General features: G+C 43.2%; 1 protein-coding gene across 3 annotated transcripts in view; it reads right to left on the bottom strand.

Moving 5' to 3' along the window:
- The window catches only part of LOC106609413 (synaptotagmin-1), a 232,160-nt gene that overhangs the window by 22,236 nt on the left and 188,828 nt on the right, over window positions 1-21,096 (bottom strand). For 2 of the 3 annotated variants that reach the window (XM_014208212.3, XM_014208213.3), the window contains exons 5-8: window positions 17,357-17,529; window positions 14,027-14,152; window positions 5,369-5,536; window positions 3,727-3,894 (exon numbers count right to left, since the gene is read on the bottom strand). In XM_014208212.3, coding sequence (XP_014063687.1) covers window positions 3,727-3,894; window positions 5,369-5,536; window positions 14,027-14,152; window positions 17,357-17,529 — 635 coding nt within the window. The remainder of the gene's footprint in view (window positions 1-3,726; window positions 3,895-5,368; window positions 5,537-14,026; window positions 14,153-17,356; window positions 17,530-21,096) is intronic. The other variant, XM_014208215.3, reaches the window with a different exon arrangement.

Raw genomic sequence — 21,096 nt, 5'->3', positions numbered from 1 at the left:
CATGTTTGACCCGCCAGGTTGAGGAGGATGTTTTCTCTATGTAAACACTGTTACACCACCGACGAGGAAGAGTCTAACATTTTGTAGTTAATAAAATGCATGGTCCGTTGTTCCCTCAGTCAACACGGGTGTGTTATTTCAAAGCAGGTAAATCCAATTGTCACCGCATCACTTTTCTTCTCGACAACAGACGCCGTTGTAAGTAACCTTTGTTTCTAGAAGAATACACAGTGGAAACAAACAAATTATGAAACCCCCTGATATGTTGATCATGCGTCGCTTAAAAAAGATTGGATTCCTTTTGAATTCATCTGGAATCCATCTGTTATTCTGGCAGTGTTTGACTTCATTTTAAAGTTATATGAACAGAATGCCGCCATGTTATCTTTACCACAGACCTACTGTATATGTAAGGGATAATCAACAAGGGTCTATGCATTCTGTAGAAAATAATGAACGATGTGGAACTTTCCACGGACTTGTATTCTTTTCCAGAGAACGGATAGAGCCCAGAGTTGATTATCCATTTTATACCATGGCTATAATTGAACACCTTTACTGCTACAAATGTGTTCATTTGCAGGTAGAAATGTGTTCAACATCCACTGTTTACTAGATAGCAAGTTTACTAGATAGATACAGTTGTTGCCTTGATAACCAAACAAACAGACTTGCTAGTTTAGTCCTAGCTTGCTATTATGAAAATCTAATTAAACAATGGCAATAATGTTTTCAATTCAAGTTTTGCTTTCAAAAGCAGCTCAAACATAGAACATATAAGAATGAACTATGGCCATTGAATTCTACAGTGCTGATATACCGTACATTATAGGGAAATAATCCATGCTCTAGAATGCCCATCAAGCCAATCATAAACGAGTATTCAACAATACCATGGTATAATTAAGCAATATGGCACGAGGGGGTGTGGTATATGGCCAATATACCAGGGCTAAGGTCTGTTTTTATGTTTTTACTGTTCTAATTCCGTGTGTAACCAGTATACCAATCAGCATTCAAGGCTCAAATCACCCAGTTTATAATTAAGCAATTAGGAACCTTGGGGGTTTGTGGTATATGGCCAATATACCATGGCTAAGGGCTGTGTCCAGGCAATTCGCGTTGCGTCGTGCATAAGAACAGCCCTTAGCCGTTGTATATTGGCCATATACCACACATCCTCAGGCCTTATTGCTTAAATGATACCCCGGAGGAAATATCTGGTTCAACATCCCTCTCACTCTGTGTGGATGCATATATTTGCATAGTTATGGGTAATGTGTCCATACATTTTTCTGAGTGGATATTGCAATTATTCTGAAGGACCAATTTTGCCCTTAGTCTAGTGTGGTCGTGCCAAACGTAGAAGCATGGGGAGAAATAGGAGTTGGCTATAGAGCACAAACAGATCTGGGACCAGACTAGTGGTTGGGCTGTTCAGAGCATCTCTTTAGCTAGCCGCTAGGACCTCGTTGGGTGTCATTTGCAGCCACTGGGGCACGGCTGATGTGTGAAAGATTCCTTTCAGCCACTGTTACACAAATTCAATGAGGACAGGAACTTCTTCTTGACCCTATTGTCTCTTATACACCCACAGAAGTTGCTTGGTGTGTCACATTATCCTTAAAGTCTTCGCATGATGATCACATTCCAACATTTGTATAATCATATAGTGTTTAACCTCTTGAGGATACCCTAGGATAGGGGGCGCTACAGCGCATTTTGAAAAAAAATCGTTCCCATTTTCAACGGCCTACTAATCAAACTCAGAAGCTAGGGCATGCATATACTTATTATATATGGATAGAAAACACTCTAAAGTTTCTAAAACTGTTTGAATGGTGTCTGTGAGTATAACAGAACTCAAATGGCAGTCAAAACCCCGAGACCGATTGAAACAGGAAGTGGAATTCCGAATTGTGGACTCGACTTCTCATCTTTCCCTATAAATCACACCGTTAACCATGGTTCAGTGAGCACTTCCTATTGCTTCCACTAGATGTCGCCAGTCTTTTCACAGTGGTTTGAGCCTTATACAGTCGAAACTCAGTGAATGAGACTCATTGGAAATTGGTCACAGGGGATGGGCCATCACCATTATGACGCCGGCGGCCATGTCTACCCCCACCTTTGGAAACGGTTTGAAAGGCAATGAAATCATCCCCCTCGAATCTTATTGGCTCTCTTGGTGTTACAGGCCCTGAAGATTAATGTTTTACAACGTTTGACATGTTTGAACGAACCTACAGGCGGGAGAATCTCATTTTATCCGGAACTTCAGCCCTGCGCTTGGAGAGAGCCCTAGGACGCGCTACCAACAGCAGGCTAATGGAACGTGAAGTATGGACTTTTTCGACCGAAAATACATCTGTTGTGGACCTGGGATGCTTTCTGATGAAGACAACTAAAGGTAGGCGATTATTGACAATATTATACAAGATGAGATGTGACATGCGATTGTTCCAAGATGGCGCCGAGCTCTGTATATTAGCTCATTTTCTGAGTATCGCATCTCCTTTTATCGCAAAGTGTGATTACCCAGTAAAGTTAATTTAAAATCTGGTATGACAGGTGTTCTCAAGAGATATTCATCTATAAATGTTAGATTGACAATATAAATTTAAAAAATCGTTATCGGATAGTAATTTAGGGAATTGTAGCATTGTTTACCGGGACGCATTTGAGGGGAAATTATTTAGTCAACGTCAGACGCCGATGTAAAATGCTGTTTTTATATATAAATATGACCTTTATTGAACAAAAGAATGCATGCATTGTATAACATGATGTCCTAGGTGTGTCATCTGATGAAGTTTGTAAAAGGTTAGTGCTGCATTTAGCTGTTTTTTTGATTATTTGTGATGCAAGTGGTTGGTCGGAAAATGGCTATGTTGCTGCTTTTTACGATGGACTCATCTAACATAATCTAATGATTTGCTTTTCCTGTAAAACCTTTTTGAAATCGGACGACGTGGGTCGATTCAGAAGAGGTGTATCTATAAAAAAATGATTTTTTTTAATGCTAATTGGCGATATGATTTTTCGCTGGATTTTGATCCCGCTGACGGGATGAGACGCTGATTAAGATGGTGCTCACAATGGTGAAAGTGGCCATTTCAAATCAAATCAAAACCTTCAGCGAAAGCCCACTCAAGTGAGCGACTACCACTTTAAGGGCATTAAGACAGTGTCTCAAACCTTGTGTGAAATGATCAGGTGTAGGTTGTCTGGTTCTGGAACAACGCTGCAGATTGAGATGTCCTTCCACTCTCTGGCACCACAGGTGTGAAAATGAACCTTTACATGAACCTAGCGTGCTGCTAAAAACACGGTTCCCCTAGCAACCCACGCTTAAATGCTGCACGGCGTAACATTTACCTTGAGCATTGTATCTCCTGCACACTTTAATTAATAGAATGAGAAGCATGGAGAGATGATTAAGTGACATTTTCTATGAGAGATGGAATACCCCCAACTACTGTTTGGCACTGAGCTCACTCTTCAATCCCAGGTAAAACGTTTTTAACATAGTCATACGATTGTTGTGTGATAAAATGTGTCATTTAACATGACTGATCGTGGATTTTCTAGAAATGAACTGTTACCTTGGTGACAACACTCCATACTGGTAGTCAACTGTCGTAACTTTGGGGAAGAAAATATTAGGAGTTTCTGATGTGTTGTTGTTATATTATATATTATATATATATATGTTATATTATTTACCTCCTCCTTCTCGGCGCTCACAAGATCCCGCCACTCCTCTGTCACGTGACTAAAGTCAATCTTGTTCATGGGCAGCTTCACGTCTCCGATGGCATCGTGCTTGGAGAAGCGGTCAAAGTCATACACCGTCATCATCAGCGTCTTGCCTCCCAGCTCGACGTAGGGCACCTGGGGAGAACCATGAGGACTGAAGTTGTGCATATAATCACTAGAAGAGAGTCTGTCCGAACTTGAAACCTCTCTGTGTCTTCTGGTGGAACTTACTTATCTCAAACTAAGGATAAATTGAAGTAGTCTATTGTTGACAACTCTTGTAGCACAGTGGTGATAGTGGTGCTTTACAAAATGGCCGCCAGATTGGCACGCTGCATCAAAGCTACTTCCAGGCACTGGTATTACTTGTCAAGGAATAGAGGAGTTGTCGTGAGTTGGGGAAGTTCTGGTTCTAAAGCATTACAAATCAATCAACCCGCCTCCTCCTCCCTTCTCCTCCTCTCCTTCCTTCTCCAGTCCTGTCTGCGACGGACAGGCGGCAGGCAGTCTTATCTGCCAGAGATCCGGGGCGAATTCTTGATTGCCTCCAATTGAGGCAGACAAAGCTCATTATACACGGGGTCTTGTTACAACATGGTGACAAACTGCCTGATTGGCTAGAAAAGAGATAAGACTTCCGAAGTTTGTCCTTGACACCATCACCACCACGACCAAAGAACACTACTAGCTCCTTCATTTCTATAATGGAGCCACTTGTGATTACAAGTAGGTGCCGGTGGGATAAATAAAGCTTCACAGATCTACCATGTTTTCTGAATTACAAAATAAATATGCTACTGGTATTTAACCAATCTGGCAACCGGCATCCCCCCAGCCCCCCACATATGCTACATATTTATCGCTGCAGACAAACACCTGTTATCTTTTTACTGCTGGGTGAATACCACAACTCTTCCTCCACAGCTGAGATACTGTAGCTACAATCACATTTTCAAAACGGATGATTTCTTTGCTCAAATTTAGGCCAAATCAAAACAAGGAAGAGAGAGAGAATACGGAGAGATGGAAGTTTGCATCTGCCTGTGTGAATCCTGATCATACAGAGGCTGTGTGGACCAGGAGGCACTCTGTCAGCAGCTTGTTACTGGGCCAGCTGTGTGGACCAGGAGGTAGACTGTCAGCAGTTTGTTACTGGGACAGTTGTGTGGACCAGGAGGCAGTCTGTCAGCAGCTTGTTACTGGGCCAGCTATGGGGACCAGGAGGCTGTCTGTCAGCAGCTTGTTACGGGGGCCAGCTGCTTCATGTCTACACACCTTACCCGAGCGAACCCCACAGCATGCAAATGACTTTGTCATAGAATGAACAAACACAACCTGCTTAAACTACTGTGTGGTTTGTGTATTGTGTATTTGTCCTATTCCTTTAGAAATGTCTATTATTGCTATTATGGAATGCAAAATTTACTACTTCTACTACTACTACTACTACAACAACTAATACTACTACTAATACAACAACAGCAACTACTACTACTACTACTACTACTACTATGACTACTACTACTAATACTACTGCTGCACAAGACAAGGTTTGAGAGTTGCATGGGTGAAGTATTGTCTAGTCTACTCTTATACCTTGAATAAGTACCTTGAATTGGAACTGCTCGTTGAAGGTGGGGTTTAGGGTCTTCCTGTGGACCTTGGTCTCAAACTTCTTCTTCTTGTCAGGTAGCAGGTAGACCTTGACATAAGGGTCCGAGGTACCGCCCATGTCCATGGCTGGAAGGTCCGCTGCTTGGATGATCCCTACTATGAGCTGTGGAGAGGAAGGGTGGAGGGGAGACAATAGAGACTAGTCAGCACTACAGTCCTACCCACAGCAATACCAGAGCCTTGATATGACTGTCATCCCACCACCATTCTAACAGAGCACCAAGCTGTGGTTCAATTGGAATAACCCCCGGTCTCATCACTGGTGCAAAACACTAGGATGGAGAGACGCTACATGGCATGGGTTTAAAACGATCACCAGCAGAATTGAAGTCAAGAGCCTCTATAGTTTAGATTGAATTATAAGAAAGAGGCCCATCGGTAATCTCTTACAAAGGGACTCATCCATACCTTCTCATCTGTAACTCTTTACATTTCAAATCATGGAGGCAGGCCATAGGTGATATTAAAAGTAACGCTCATGTGAAAGCCACGGTGGTTTAAGCCAAAGCAGGACCTGTCAGAACTCTGCAGTGAGAGGCCTGTTCTCCACCACATCAGGCTGATAATTGATAACCATGCTGGGGGGCAGGGGAGGCTGATTGACCTGCCAGTCACAGCTGCTTCCTCCAAGGCCTATTGGGGCCGCCTAGTCAGTCAATCAACTTCCTGTCAGGCAGCCATCAACCGGCAATCTGGAGGGGGACCAGGGCACTCAACCATGGAGCTCTCCAGCAGTTGTCAGAGCCAGCCAGCATTGATTATTGGAGCTTGAGAAATAAGGCTAACCTCTGCCATCAAAACGCATGGATCGGTATAGCAACGAATGCTGGATCTCATCATAATTTGTGACCCGTGCTTTCGCAGTTCAGATCAGTGCTAAAGCAAGGCTCAGGGGAGATGGTGATGGGACTCCAGCTGTAGGAAGGGCTCCTGAGTGGCGCAGTGGTCTAAGGCACTGCATCTCAGTGCTAGAGGCATCACTACAGACCCTGGTTTGATTCCAGGCTGAATCACAACCGGACATGATTGGGAGTCCCATAGGGCAGTGCACAATTGGCCTGCATTGGCTGTCATTGTAAATAAGAATTTGTTCTTAACTGACTTGCCTAGTTAAATAAAGGTTATAAAAATGATGGGAGTGGGGGATGACTGTATGATGACACAATACAGAGGCCAAAGCAAATACTCCACGTACACTGCACAGGAACACAACATGGAAGGAACATAGATGGAACCCCCTCTGTCAATGGGGGTGATATTGTGCCAAAATGCACCCATGCTGATGCATAACATTCTCACAACATTGTTATTGTCACGCCCTGACCTGAGAGAGAGGGTTTGTTTCTCTATGTGGTTAGGTCAGGGTGTGGGGTGGGCATTCTATGTTTTGTATTTCTTTGTGTTGGGCCGAGTATGGTTCCTAACCAGAGGCAGCTGTCTATCGTTGTCTCTGATTAGGAACCATACTTAGGCAGCCTTTTTTCCCACCTGTGTTTGTGGGATCTTATTTTTGTATTGCTTGTGTACCTACAGAATGTGACGGTTGTATTTTCTTTGTTCATTACTTTTTATCGTGTTCTGAGTAAATAAATCACAAGATGAACATATTCCACGCTGCACCTTGGTCGACTCCTTTTGACGAATGTGACAGTTATACACACAAAAAAGTTATATTCTTGTTATATACACTGAGCAGAGGTTAGAAACGGTTCAGGGAACAGAACCAAAATCCGGAAAATAATTACATTTTTCGAGGAACAGAACCAGAACCGAGAACGAAAGTGATCTACTGTATACTGTTCCGGAACAGAACATTCTTTTAAAAGCATGGTAAGCGGTAAATAACGTTATTTTACATTCCAGGATTTTTTTCCAGTCCGACAAAAAATGCAACACGGTGCCCTCACTGTCACTCAGAAACGTATTCCAGTGCCTGCCAGAACATATTTTCCACTGTGTGTGTAGGCTACAGTACATGTCCCTCCCTCCCTCTAAACTATGCATAGTCTACTGTAGCTACTGGCGTTACAGGCGTGTTTCAGAAATTAGGGAGAGAGATGTTTAATTAGAGAACAATGGATTTGCCTTTTCAGTGCTAGTTAAGGATAGGTATCAAGTTTCACGTTGGATTTATTAACTACAAAAAGGTAAGAAGCGTTTTTATTATATTTCTGGTGCTGCTCTGCACACACAAGCTTGTTAGCCAGCTAGCTTGTTAGATAGCTCTGGTCTAGCTCTCGAAAACTCTAGGCAGCATTATGTGTAATGTAATGGAACTGAGAGTCATGCTCAAGGGCTAGCTCTGGTCCAATGTTAGTTAAGTCAACTGTCTGAAGTTCAACGTTCCTTCATAGAAGTCGCTCCTCCATAGGTATAATTCTGTGGGCCAAATTCAGATAACGCATGTCATAACAACAAGTTATCCAGCACTTCATGCCCAGCACTCCACAGCCTACACTACACTAGTCTGTCCAATGCAAGGCTAGGGTTGTATAGGAATGGATCCACTATACATTGGTGAAGTAATTTAATGTTGAGCTAAATGTGGATTTCAGAGGTCTAAAAAGGCACAAAAAGGAAAGATATCAAATGTTACTTTTTTTGGTTCGAACCGGTTCAGAACTTTATTTTGCTGGACGGAAGCAATGGATTGGAACAAAAGAAATGATGGTTCTGTTCAAAACGAAACGATTGGAAAATAACTGAGATTCCAACTCCTGAAACTGAGTGTACAAAACATTAGGAGCACCTTTGTAATATTGAGTTGCACCCCACTTTGCCCTCAAAACAGCCTCAATTTGTTGGGGCATGGACTCTACAAGGTGTCGAAAGCGTTCCACAGCGATGCTGGCCCATGTTGACTCCAAATGCTTTCCACAGTTGTGTCAAGTTGGCTGGTAGTGGATCTCTACCTCGAATAGCTTTTCCATCTCATCCCACAGATGCTCAAATGGATTGAGATCTGGTGACTGGGCAAGCCACTGCAGTCAGCTGAATTCACTGTCATGTCCGTGGATCCATTCCTATACAATGCTAGCTTTGTGGCATGGGGCATTCTCCTGCAGAAAAAAAAAATATTTGCAGATGGATACACTGATGCCATGAAGGGATGCACCTGATTGGCAATGATGTTCAGATATCCTGTGTCATTCAAATGTTGCTCCACTTTTATCAAGGGGCCCGATATGTGCCATGAAAACACACCCCACACTATCACACCACCATCCTGCAATGTTGACAGGTGGCATGATGGATGCATGTACCCATACCCTAGTCCTCCCATCAGCGTGAAACAGCAGGAACTGGGATTCATCAGACCAATGACTTTCGATGATTTTCCAATTCTCCAGTGTCCAGTGTTTTCATTCCTTAGCCCACTGCAACCTCAGTAAAGTCGTCGGCTGCCATACCCCATTCGTGTCAAGGTGCGATGAGTTTTGCATTCTTTTATGGGTCTTTGGGAACCAATGTTGTACTAGTCTGTCAGCTGACTAACTGTAGCCCGTCTGTTGCTCTGCACAATTCATGTCAGCCTCCTTTGTCCTCTTTCATCAATGACCAGTTTTTGACCAGTGGCCTGCTGTTGGCTGGATGTCCTTTGGGTGGTGTACCATTCTTGATACACAGGGGAAACTGTTAAGCGTGAAAAACCCAGCAGTGTTGCAGTTCTTGACACACTCAAACCAGTGCACCTGACACTTACTACCATACCCCATTCAAAGGCACTTAAATCTTTTGTCTTGCCCATTCACCCTCTGAATGGCACACATACACAATCCATGTCGCAATAGTCTCAAGGCTTAAAAATCCTTCTTAAACCTGTCTCCTCCCCTCCATCTATACTGATTGAAGTGAATTTAGCTGGTAACATCAATAAGGGATCATAACTTTCAGCTGGATACACCTGGTCAGTTTATGTCATGGAAAGAGCAGGTGTTCCTAATATGTTATACACTCAGTGTAGTTTGAACATAAAGCTAAAGCAACCCAAAGGGAACGACTAAGATACTGTACATGTATGTTCTTCAAAATGGATAAAAAATATTTTTGTTCTCTCACCCATCTACACACAATACCCCATAATGACAAAGTGAAAACATGTTTTTAGAAAAGTTAGCAAATGTATGAAAATTAAATACATTAATACGTAATTTACATAAGTATTCACACCCCTGAGGGAATACATGCTAGAATCACCTTTGTCAGTGTTTACAGCTGTGAGTCACTCTAGGTACGCCTCTAAGAGCTTTGCACACCTAGATTGTAAAAATCTTCAAGCTCTGTCAAATTAGTTCTTGATCATTGCTAGACAGCCATTTTCAAGTCTTGCCATAGATTTTCAAGCCAATTTAAGTCAAAACTGTAACTGGACCACTCAGAAACAATTAATGTCGTCTTGGTAAGCAGCTCCAGTGTACATTTGGCCTTGTGTTTTAGGTTATTGTCCTGCTGAAAGATGAAGTTCTCCCAGTGTCTGTTGGAAAGCAGACTGAACCAGGTTTTCCCTCTAGGATTTTGCCTGTGCTTGGCTCTATTCCGTTTCTTTTCATCCTAAAAAACTCCCTAGTCCTTGACGATGACAAGCATACCCATAACATGATGCAGCCACCACCATGGTTGAATATATGAGGAGTGGTACTCAGTGATGTGTTGGATGATTTGCCCCAAACATAACACTTTGTATTCAGGACATTAAGTTAATTTTTAGCAGTTTAACTTTTTGCAAACAGGATGCATGTTTTGGAATATTTTTTATTTTGTACAGGCTTCTTTCTTTTCACTCTGTCATTTAGGTTAAATAATGTTGTTCATCTATCCTCAGTTTTGTCTTATTACAGCCATTAAACTCTGTAACTGGTGTGTGAATACTTTCTGAAGGCACTGTATGTACAATTATCCTGCCTGTCATTTACCAAAGACCTCACTGTGATGATATTGTAGCTTTTAAAAAAAATTCTGCAGAGCTCAAAATATTAACCAGCAGTCATCTCTATGCAAGTGTGTCGATTAATCATGACATGCTGTCCATTAGATTTCCCTACAGTTGTCCAGAGAGAAGCAGTGTCAGGTGTCCTGCTACACGGTGTCACACTGCATTTACTGTGAGCCTCCACCCACCTGGACTCATCTCCATCATCTCTAAGAGGATGATGGGACTGGAGGTCTGTGACGAAGACCGTTTACTTACTAGGTTTTACCTATTACAAAACTCAAATCAGATGTTCTGCTGTGAAACCACCTCTATTGTTTAATACAACACGTACAGAACACATGTCCACAGTCAAGAGTCAAACAGTCAGAATATTGCTGAATATTTCATAATATTTTAATGTTCTCAGAGGGACCAGTTGAGTCAAGTGTAGAAATGGGCCAACAGCTACACTAAACTGGATTATTAAAGGGTACTACTAAAGTGGATTATTAAAGGGTACTACGAAACTGGACAGTGGCATAAAGTTCTTAAGTAAAAATACTTTAAATTACTACTTAAGTAATATTTATATTTTTGACAACTTTTACTCCACCACATTCCTAAAGAAAAGTATGTACATTTTCCTACATACATTTTCCCTGACACCCAAAAGTAGTCGTTACATTTTGAATGCTTAATAAGACAGGAAAATGGTCCAATTCACACACTTATCAAGAGAACATCCCTGGTCATCCTACTGCCTCTGATCTGACAGACTTACTAAACACAAATGCTTCATTTGTAAATTAGTGCTGGAGTTTGCCTTTGACTATCCGTAAATTAAAAGAAACAAGAAATTGTGCCATTTAGATTGCCTAATAGAAGTAATTTTAAATGATTTACACTTTTACTTTTACTCTTGACACTGAAGTATATGTTTGCAATTACATTTACTTTTGATACTTAAGTATATTTAAACCCAAATACTTTGGGACTTTTACTCAAGTGGTATTTTACTGGGTGACTTTCACTTTAACTTGAGTCATTTCCTATTAAAGTATATTTACTTTTACTCAAGTATGACAATTAGGTAGTTTTTCCACCACTGAAACTTGATTATTAAAAGGTACTACTAAACTCGATTATTAAAAGGTACTACTAAACTCGATTATTATAAGGTACTACTAAACTGGTATATTAAAGGGTACTACTAAACTGGTTTATTAAAGGGTACTACTAAACTGGATTATTAAAAGGGTACTACTAAACTGGATTATTAAAAGGGTACTACTAATCTGGTTTATTAAAAGGGTACTATTCCAATCTGTGTTTGTGTTATATGATCCTCACGATACTGAAATCTGATCTGGCTTCTTTCACATTCCCCAGGTCTGTAAACCTGTGTGTGTGTTTAACGGAGGGGCAGCGTCCTGTCACAGAGAAGGGCCTGCTGGGTCGTAACCCTTCCCTGTGTGTGTGATATTGGCCGCTGATGGGAGGCTGGAGAACGGTATGCACCTGCAATTGTGACTAAGCCCCGGGCAGCACGTCCTGAAAGGAGTTGTTCCGATACTTCCTCCCTGGTCCCTCCCTACCATCACGGCTCCACATAGCCACACAAACACTGCACACTTCAAAGGAGAAAGTGAAAGCCCCAAGGGGATGGGAAAGGAGCTGTCATATTCCTCCTGTCTTCTCTTGCTTTTTGCTGGAGCCTCTGAGAATGTATTCTCTTTCAGAGGTCAATGGTAGAAGTACATTTGGAGAGACAGAGAAAGGTAATGGGGAAAAACTGTGGTTTTAATTATTCCTACCCAATATAAGGGAGACGGTAGACTCTCTTTTATGAATGCAGAGGGTCTCCTTTCGACCCATTAAAAGGGACATTACTATGATGTTGAAAGTGGGAAATAGCATATTATGTTTCCCATTATGGCTCTTTTGTGGATCATTTGTGGTGGAGCTGCTTTATACGGCCACCGTACTCTGGGTACCAAATCCTTTACTAACTTGTGCTCTCATTAAACCCCCACACCCCCATTCTAATAGAGGCCTGGGCCAGTAGCCATCACTGGTGCTTAACTAACAGAAACAGGCGGAGACATTTGACCATACTGGTCTTTCTCTTTCCTCCATTCAGAGAGAGTCCCTGCTCTACTGAGCTGAGAAGGGCAGATTACCTTAAAACAAAACGAGAGTTTATCCTTCCTGTCCCCCCTGCTCCCCCCACTCCCTCTCCAAAGTCCTCAGCAGAGGACAAGAGAACAACTAGTGGAACAATTACCTGTGCCAGCCACTCTTCCTCAGACTAGGGCAGTCTTTTCACCGTGATTGCTTCTACTCTGTGGACCTGATCTGAAGACACAGGAGCTGAGTGAGTAGGGGGCTCTGTGGCTCTCTGCTGTAGCTGCTGCTGAACTGAAAGTGGGTCAGACTTACAATAGTCCCTGGTTCACTGGCTTTGTCCCTCAGCCTCAGAGCTGGGTACTGTCAGTGAGCGCCGGGCCCAATGATCCAGGTTTCTGTCACACACACAGTGACAACTGCCATCCATTCATTATGGATCCATTATGGAATTACAGTGCTTATTATTAATGGACCACTGTAATCACAGAGTCTCACAGAACAGAACAGACTGGTATGGTTTTACACTGCATGACAGCTCAGTAAACTACTGGGAATGGAGAAAGCTATATTGGACCCATTATATAAAATAAGTAATGTGACTAGTATTCAGTTAGTGCATTCGTCTTAAATGGTAATAAGGCTCTTTATCAGAATACATTTGACTGATATTATGATAATGACCATGACTATTATGGCCATAACAACTGAGTGCGTGAGGGATTATTGTGATTATTAATCCTCATGATTAGCATCATTACAGTCTGTTACCATCACTACATTCGCTAAAGCATTTTCATTTAAGGACAAACAGAGTGCTTGAGGGTCTTTCAGGGGAAAGTTGTGAAGCATGTGGAGAATCTCTAATGTTCCGAACGTGTGGATAATATAATATGGCGGTTGAGTGAACACTTTCACCCAACGTGACAAAGCAATCCACAGAGAACTGTCAACATACTATCCATTCAGCTCATGTGGGAATTGAACCCACACTAATCTCAGGCTGTCCGTCAGCTCTGTTAAAGACAGGGCGTTAGCAGGGCGCCAGTGAAGGACAGCAGAGCTTCCTCTTCACGCTGCCTTCCACCCTCCTCTATGATCTGTCACACAACATCTGGAAGTTGGTCTGCTCCTCAAGTCGCTCTGCTTTTTAAAACCCAGACGGAGGGCAAAAAAACAGAAGATGGATTCCATAGGGGACTGTGTTCCCAGAAATACCGAAATCCCAAGACGGGATTGTTTGCGAGCGGAGGAGTGATTCATTCACAAACCAACCCAACCACCGTGATCCTCTGGTGAGGTGTAGTTGATAAGCTCCGGTGAGCATGCTGCAGTTATAGGCATTCATTATAAACAGTGGTTATACAACAATGAACAGTAGGAGTATGTTCTGCATTACCTGGGTAGGCAACATTTTCTCAGTGTTTTTTTAAATGGATTGATGAGTCAATGGACCAACCACAGAGGAAGATGGGGGTGACCATACTTACGAAGGAGAGACGTTTCGGACAACAACGACAACGACAGAGAGAGTGGATATCAGAGGCGGACCCTTACCGTATTCTCGGTGAAATTGTAATCCAGGCTGAACTGTAATTTTCCCAGTTTCTCTTCCTCCTTGGGCTCGGGCTCTTTCTCTGTATCGGTCAGGCCTGTCTCAGCGTCATCCTCATCCTTCAAGGCCTGAAGGAGACACCCACCAACAGTCAGTGCCCTCCGTGTGCCGCCTGTGCCAGCCCCTTAGACGGCTGTCGCCCTGCCCCGCCCCGGGCCTGCCAGCGGGTGTGCCAGCGGGCCCGTCTCCTGAAAAAAGCTGCCTCTCTTTGGGGGGATTATAATGGGGGGACAAGCACTAAAATACCACAGCGGTTAACACCAGGACATGCTCGTTGATGTGCTAGCCTCGGGCCGGGACCCCTGATGCAGTTCAATCAATATGTGGGTGTTTTGGTCTGAGGAGGCGAGGGGGGAGAGAGATCAAATGATAGAGCCAAAAGATGAGAGTAATGGGCAGGCAGAGGAGGGAGGGAGGGAGGGAGGGAGGGAGAGGGAGAAAGAGAGCGAGAGAGAAAAGGAGAGGGGGAGAGGGAGAGAACGCTTCTGCAAACCACAAACGACAATACCCTTGATGTTATTTCAAGAAGATCAGTCTGTGGTGCTCAACAAATCAACAGGGAAATGTCAAGAGATGGCGAGAGTGAAGAAGAAGATGATGAAGAAGAAGAAGAGTGAGTTTTCCTTCGCTAGCCTGGTTCTGAGGGGATGCTGGTAGTGGTGGGGGAGAGGCGGGTTCGAGGCAGGGGGGGCAGTCAGTTTGTTATCGATAAGCATGCGATTAAAGAGGCAAAAACTAGCTCTCAAGTACATTCAGTGTCAAAGTTGCCTTCCAAAGGTCAGACATTGTCAGACTGTCATTGTTGCATGCAGGGCATTCTCAGTAAACAGAACAGTACTCTGGTTGTGACCCCCACATTCTCAGTTTACTTATCATTCACCCATCAGGAGACACAATCGCATTGTCAGAACCCTCAGCTGCATGTGTTACCCCCACGCCGATGGAAGCTATAAGCATCATGCCAGCAGTAGGTAGGTAGGTGTTGGTAAGAGATGTTGTCATGGTGATGGGGGGCCTGCCCTATTAGTGGTCAGGTTGCTGGTGTGAAAGCATCAAGGCTGAACAACATTGATTTGTTTGGAATTTGTACGGCCCATCTGAGTCCCCTCCTGGTGCAAGCCAACCTATTGTCAATTTTTCCCTAAGCAAAACTATAAATGTTTTTATTGTTTGTTCATTATTGCTTGCACACAGAGAGGAGAGGAGTATAGCTATTGACAGCCATGTTCAACACCCACAATGTGTATTAGCTATTAGACTGGGTTAAGTCAATGTCAAGTCAATCTGCCTGTTGGCTTCAGGTGAATGTATGTGAAACGTAAAGCTACTGTATGTCTAAACCTTACTACAGGTTTCAAAAGCAGTAACCGAGTAACTTAACCATTCTACTTTAGCTCATGGGCACATCTTCGTTTTAAAATGCAAAACAAAGATTGAAAAGGCGCCAGATGGAGAATCAATGTGGTTCAACCTTGTTAAAGCGCGCCCAGGGCTTCTTTCATACATATATATGTGCATGTGCAAGACTACGCACATATATAGAGCAGATATACATGTACTGTATGCATAGTTACATATATTTGGTTCTACAGGAGTAAGTTGTTGTCAAGAGGCTATCAAAACATCAGAGCAGCAGGCTTAAGGAGGATCCAACAACAATTGGGAACCTACCGCCAGTGACAATCCCGCACAGTCATCAGACACAACACAGATAAGGAGGACATAGAAGGAAGAAACACACATTAAAACAACCACACACAGGAGTTAACACAAGAGTCTGGGCACACCAGGAGAAATGACCGCTCGGGAGCCCATGGCCCCGCCTCTAGAATATCTAACCAATAGGTGTGTTGCATAAGTAACCGACAGGGGTGTTGTATTGGCAGTGTGTAGCCTAATTGCTTGACGTGTAGTCATAGCAGCTCCTAAATCAGTACAGGAAAAGTGGTCTATCCAAATAGAATTCATTCTAGATTGAAGTCATTTTAATTCTATGGGTGTATCTTACTAAAGCTTAAGATAAATCAGTGCTATTATAAAGCTTACCAACTGTAACCAGGAACAAGGACACAAGGCAGAGGCCTCTACAAATCAAAGAATTGTAAGCATTTCAACAATAAGCTCTTTGGTATGAATCAGATGAAACTTGTGCTCACTCCTTATCAGACTGTGTAACAGCTCTGCGTCTCTGGCCTGTGTAGCTATTCAATTCCCTACTCCTACATCATCTCACAGGGCTTTGTCCTCTACCCCAATTCAATGTCCCTGATTGATGATGTGAGCGGCGTTGGCGTGGACAGACTGCAAATTAAACAGACTTCGACAGAGAGGGGGGGGGTTGTTGGATTGAGAACCTTCGCTAATGCAATTAGTATTCTAACTGGGGTTAAAGAGCTGTGTGTTCCCTATTCTCTCTGTGTGCGTTGGAGAGGGAGGGCGGAATTAATTCACTCCCCTCGCTCGTAATTAGCTTATGTCATTTCTCTGGGTTGATACCACTGGCAATACAGCATACCGTACTCAGCGCTCATTGTTCTTAACACATTAAAATACTGAGAGGAACAGAAAGAGAGATTGAATTCTCTCTCTGAGGCGATAATAAATGGCAGGCTTCCTTAACAGTCCTGCAATCCGAGTGGATGGGGAGGAGTCATCGCAGACGCAACAATGTCAACACAGTCGTGTGTCATGTGTGTCCACTGGTCTTCATGGGGGAGAGTTTGGCCTAAACCAGGGGCAGGGCAAACTACGGCACGTGGGCCCTTTCAATTATTTTGGGTTAAAAAAAAAACACTCCAGGCCACACTTGAACCTTTAAAATTAGATAGAAACTATTAAAAAAAATCTGTGCGGCCCTCCGTTGAATTTTGGCCCACGAGCCAAAAAGATTGCCCACCCCTGGCCTAAACTATATGTATGTCCGATAAATTGTATAGTGAAATCGCTTTGTTATGTGAAGATTATTATTTTGAAATATACTGTATATGCATTTATTTATAGGTTTCAATCATCAATGAATGTCAGGTGCCGGGTAAGTGTAATAAAAGTCAATGATGTCATTTCTGGCTACAGTCAATCACAGATAATATGAAACTCGCAATGTATAAAAATGTATATAACTAAAATGTTTTACCTTGAAGTAAAAGGTATATACAGTATGTATAATGCAGTATAAAATACAGAACAACTTGGCATTATCAAATACTACTGTTGACTAACAAACTATTAACTCTAATCAATAACGTTCAATGGCAGTAGTACAAAGTCTTTACCTCGGTTTTTGCACCGTCGTTCACGTCCATCATGTTGATGGCATTCTTGCCCTTGTCTTTGCCCTTCTTTTTGTTCTTCTTCTTGAATATCCACTTCTTGCAGATGCAGAAGCAGCAGGAGAGGACCAGGACCACGGCCACGAAGGCGATGGAGACGATGGCCCAATTTGGCACTGGAGAGGGACACACAGGGACACAGGTTAGACGAGCTTATGTCAAAGATGAGGCCAAACCTGGATGAAGAAAACTGAACCATTGCTCCCACATTTTTCTCAAACAACCAAAAGTGCCTCGTTGAGAATATGGCACCATTGTCTGTTTCAAACAAGGCACGAGCTGACCAGAAATGCCTGGTCACCATCTCCCTGCATCTAACGAATGACTCTGATGGCGGGATGTGGAGCCTACTTGTTGAAGAAAGCGGCTGCAGCAGCAGCTGGAGTGAATGAGGACATAGAGGAAGACATAAGGATGTTGTCACGACTTCCGCCGAAGTCGATGCCCCTCCTTGTTCGGGCGGTGCTCGGGCGGTCGACGTCACCGGTCTTCTAGCCATCATTGATCCATTTTTCATTTTCCATTTGTTTTGTCTTGTCTTCCTACACACCTGGTTCCAATCCCATTCATTACATGTTGTGTATTTAACCCTCTGTTTCCCCTCATGTCCTTGTCAGAGATTGTTTGTTGTTATGTGCTCGTGTTGTTGGATTGGTACACGACGGGTTATTGTACCCATGTTTATTTTATTATGTACGTTGGTTTTAGAGTTTGTTTTTACTTTATTAAACTACTCCAGTTACACCAAGTTTGTTTCTCCTGCACCTGACTTCCCTGCCACCTCCACACACGACGTGGCAGATGTGGGATGGCAGGTCGCCTAGATGTTAAGAGCGTTGGGTCAGTAACCGTAAGGTCGCTGATTTGAATCCCAAGCCGACTAGGTGAAAAATCTGCTGATGTGCCCTTGAGCAAGGCACTTTGTTTTAATTGCTCCTGTAAGTCACTCTGGATAAGAGCGTCTGCTAAATGACTCAAATGTAAAGGTAATGTGCAGACGGAAGACTTTGCTCAACAGTGGTGGGTGGCAGCGTCCCCGATCTGCAGTCGAGACATGGACTCCTAACGATTGCCCTTGAATAGAGACGTTTTAAGCGTCCCGACGCTTCACTGAGCATCCTCGGCCAATTTAGTGGAAATAACAGAGGTTGGCATTTTCCACTTGCCATTTAAACAAAACATTTCTCTCTGACAACTGATACTTTCACACCAATCACGGGCACACAGGTCAGGGTGTAGAGGTAATTTGCAGGGCCTGTTGGAGAGCGACTTATCAACTGTAGCGTGACCGTGTCGAGTCAGTGGTTGCATGACCACTCATCACGTTCATGGGTTTTGACACTTCTCTCTCTCAAAGAGAGTTCCTATTCAGACGTTTGTCTTAGATTCAGCTCATACTAGCCAATTTCTGAGAACTTTCTTTGAGAGCTTTTGTCAAGTCAATTTCTTAGTATTGCTCGTGGATGTGACCTACTCGGCAAAGGGTACTAAAACAGCCATGGTCCGTTATGTTACTTTAATTGAGAATGTAATGACGTGTTTTTTTCCTCCCCACTGTAGGCCCTATTATATATAAGGCCGAATGGACTAAACAGTCCAGCTGAAAGCTCCAGTCAGTGCTGTCACAGGCAGACAGGGAGCCGCTCAGCTCCACAGCACAGTGATCACTCTAACAGCCTGCTGACAAACAGGGACGCCTATCTAAACAACAGGAGTCAGGCAGTTCTCCCCGACAGAACACTCACGCACACACAGCCACCAGCTATGCACGGCACAAAAGTGGGTTGGTAAATGTATCAGAGGAATGGTAGAGTGGCCAGACGTGCTGTAAATAATGAGGACAGAAACACAGTGTCAGACTGCTCCATTCTGGAGGGATAATTAAACATCAAACACCTTGCAACCCACACCTTTCAACAGAGAGGGCCACCAACAGCCCCATCAGCAAACAAAATATGTTTTTGTCAATATTTACCATGCACAAGATGGAGACCATATGGTAGATTCAGGCTGGTTTGATTTACTTTACCAACGAAGGATCTGATAATTAAACAGTTTTCCCACCTGTATAAATTCAAGCAAGCTACACTGAACAAAAATATAAACACAACATGAAAAGTGTTGTTCCAGTGTTTCATGAGATGAAATACATGTTTACATCCATGTTAGTGAGCATTTTCCTTTGCCAAGATAATCCATCCACCTGACAGGTGTGGCATATCAAGAAGCTGATTAAACAGCATGATCATTACACAGGTGCACCTTGTGCTGGGGACAATAAAAAGCCACTCTAAAATGTGCAGTTTTGTCAAACCAGTTTTGAGGGAGTGTGCAATTGGCATGCTGACTGCAGGAATGTCTACAAGAGCTGTTGCCAGAGAATTGAATGTTAATTTCCCTACCATAAGCCGCCTCCAACGTCATTTTAGAGAATTTGGCAGTATGTCCAACCGGCCTCACAACCGCAGACCATGTGTAACCACGCCAGCTCAGGACCTCCACATCTGGCTTCTTTACCTGGGGGATCGTCTGAGACCAGCCACCCAGACAGCTGATGAAACTGAGGAGTATTTCTGTCTGTAAAAATGCCTTTTTGTGTTGAAAAACTCATTCTAATTGGCTGGATCTAGCTCCCCAGTGGGTGGGCCTGGCTCCCAAGTGGGTGGGCCTATTCCCTCTCAGTCCACCCATGGCTGTGCCCCTGCCCAGTCATGTGAAATCCATAGATTAGGGCCTAATTCATTTATTTCAATTGACTGATTTCCTTATATGAACTGCATTTATATTTTTGTTCAGTATAATTACAGAATAATTACGACCATAGTAAAGATTACATGGTACATTTCCTCTCTGTACACTACTCAGAAACCTGTTGTGGTACTACTAACTCAATTCGTATGGAACACTGGGAGCCAATTGGCTTCATTGTAAATCCAACGTTTGTCACCTTTCAGTGCTACTTTGAAGACTCTATGTCTGCGGGCTACTAGAAAGAACCATCACAGGAGAAATATATGACGGTCTATTCTCCCTGGGGCTTTGGCTCGCCAGCACTTCACTGAATTTCCCTCACCGCCTCGCTGTCAGAGAGGAGGGAGGGGGAGAGAACAAAATCGATAAGCACTCTCCTTTAAGGAAAAACATTGAGTGATGCTCTAAAATAACTTTGGGATCTACAGCCTTGGCCTTGCCACAGTGGTGTGCTAATGGCAGTGGCAATCTTCCACCATTTTGAATTCGCTGTAGTCTCTCGAAAAACTGGTTTGCTGCTGCTCACAAAGTTGTTGAACGGTAAACAAGAAAACATTTGAAAAATAGAAAATATTGTTTTGAAATTTGTTTGTTATAATTGTTTTAGCGGTTAAACTATGTCACTTTGCGTTAGTATAGTAATTATCAATACCCATACATAATATAACACCTCGCTCTCCATCACTGACTCCATTTCCTCTTGCATCCTCGGTTGACCCTAAAGTCACAGGTTTAGGGCTGAGTTAAAACCTCTCCTCTGCTCCTTGGCCAAAGCAGGGGCAGCGGTCTGAGACTGATACCTTTGGGATACCACCACATGTTCCAGTGTTTGACTGGTCATTTTTTTCCCACACAGCCTGGCAGACTATCTTTTAATGGAAATGTCGGAGATATGGCAGGATCCTATTTCAGGCCTGAAAGCTGGGATGGAA

Source organism: Salmo salar, chromosome 07, assembly GCF_965601325.2.
Source record: "Salmo salar chromosome 07, fSalSal1, whole genome shotgun sequence".
NCBI classification, from domain to species: Eukaryota; Metazoa; Chordata; class Actinopteri; order Salmoniformes; family Salmonidae; genus Salmo; species Salmo salar.
This window is presented reverse-complemented; position numbering and strand designations above follow the sequence as displayed.